Raw genomic sequence first — 1,919 nt, 5'->3', positions numbered from 1 at the left:
ATCTAAATAAAATAGATGCAGATGATACTGTGTTAATGTCTATTTTTCATCCAACTAAAATTGGTGAAGAGTTTCCAGTTGCAAGGCTTGGAGGGTGTGATATTGCACTACTTATTGATTCAATTGGAACTGAGACAGTGGTTGAAGCTGCAAGATTTATAGATCCAGTTGGACAATTACCAGTAAGGAGAACATCAACAAGAGTTAGTAGACCACCTATCTGGCAAAAGATTTCATCACAAAACCATGTTCCAAGTCTGCAAACTCTTGTTTATAAACCATTGAAGATAATGTTACTTATGATAATCTAGCTTTCCCCTATCAGATTTTTATAGCTCAGAAGTTTCTAGAGACTAAGCCACAGTCTAATGCACAGGCTATTTTGGATAAAATATGGGTTGAAGCAATGAATTTTGAAATTGAAGCTCTACAGAGTAATGGGACTTGGAAGGTAGTTCCTTTGCCACCAGGTAAGAAGGCAATTGGTTGCAAATGGGTCTTCAAGATAAATTATAAGGCTAATGGTGCTATAGAAAGGTTTAAAGCCAAATTGGTAGAAAAAGGTTACAATCAAAAGGAGGGTCTTGACTATCAAGAAACGTTTTTTCCAGTTGTAAAAATGGTGACTGTGAGATCTGTAATTTCTTTTGCTGCAACAAATAGATGGAGAATTCAACAAATGGATGTAGATAATGCTTTTTGACATGGAGATCTACAGGAAAAGTATATATGCAATTACCACTAGGACTCAACAGTGATAACAGTAAGGGGTCACAAGTTTGTAGACTACTTAAATCACTTTATGGATTGAAACAAGCTTCTAGGCAATAAAATGTGAAACTCTCAAATGCTTTGATTAAAGCAGGGTTTCATCAAAGTCATTTGGATTACTCATTGATGACAAAAAGGACAGTAGAAGGAATTGTGATAGTATTGATTTATGTAGATGATCTATTGATTACAGCAAGTAGCAAAAGGTTAATGGACAATGCCAAACAGGTTTTGAAGAGTAATTTCAAAATCAAAGACCTAGGAGATCTCAAATATTTCCTTGGTATAGAGTTTGCAAGAAATTCAGAAGGAAAACTTATGCATCAAAGGAAATATGCCATGGAACTGATATCAGACTCTGGAATGAGTGGATCAAAACCATGCGATACACCAGTCGAGGTCAACCAGAAACTGACAACCTCAGAGTTTGATGATCATTTCAAGCTTGATAATGGTAATGTTCTGTTGGATCCAGGTGAATATCAAAGACTTGTTGGAAGATTATTGTACCTTACAATTACCATGCCTTATATTGCCTTTGCTGTGCAAAGTCTTACTCAGTTTATGCATGCTCCTAAGTCATGACATATGGAGGCAGCTCTTCGAGTAGTAAGATATGTAAAACAAGCTCCTGGTTTTGGTATCTTGATGTTTGCTAAACCAACCAACACTCTTCAGGGATTTTGTGATGCTGATTGGGGGTCTTGTATTAATTCAAGAAGATTCATCACTGGGTACATGATTATGTTTGGTAATTAATTGATTTCTTGGAAGTCCAAGAAACAGCCTACTGTGTCTAGAAGCTCAACAGCGGCTGAGTACAGAAGCTTGGCATCTATAGTAGCTGAAGTTATTTGGTTGATTGGAATGTTAAGAGAATTAGGTATTGAAATGAAATTACCAGTGAAACTATACTGTGACAGTAAGGCTTCTTTACAAATAGCAGCAAACCCTGTGTTCCACGAGAGAACAAAGCATATTGACATAGATTGTCATTTTATTAGGGAGAAGATACAAAGTAGGCTTGTACATACTTTGACATTTGTCTTCTGTTGAACAAGCTGCAGACATACTTACCAAAGGCCTGAGAAAGTTGCAACATGATCATTTAGTATCCAAGTTAGGAATGAAGAACATCTTCATACCAC

At 36.4% G+C, this 1,919-nt stretch overlaps 1 protein-coding gene across 1 annotated transcript; it reads left to right on the top strand.

Annotated features, from left to right (window-relative positions):
• Positions 1–897: 897 nt before the first annotated feature.
• LOC109121300 (uncharacterized mitochondrial protein AtMg00810-like) lies at positions 898–1,356 on the top strand. Its single transcript, XM_019215978.2, has one exon. It carries the CDS (start codon positions 898–900, stop codon positions 1,354–1,356), a length of 459 nt encoding a protein of 152 aa, XP_019071523.2.
• Positions 1,357–1,919: the final 563 nt, after the last annotated feature.

This window comes from Solanum lycopersicum, chromosome 10 (genome assembly GCF_036512215.1).
Source record: "Solanum lycopersicum chromosome 10, SLM_r2.1".
NCBI lineage: Eukaryota > Viridiplantae > Streptophyta > Magnoliopsida > Solanales > Solanaceae > Solanum > Solanum lycopersicum.
This window is presented reverse-complemented; position numbering and strand designations above follow the sequence as displayed.

What these genes read in the sequence shown, in the direction of transcription:
- LOC109121300 (XM_019215978.2), top strand. Translation starts at nt 898, where the DNA reads ATGACAAAAAGGACAGTAGAAGGAATTGTGATAGTATTGATTTATGTA.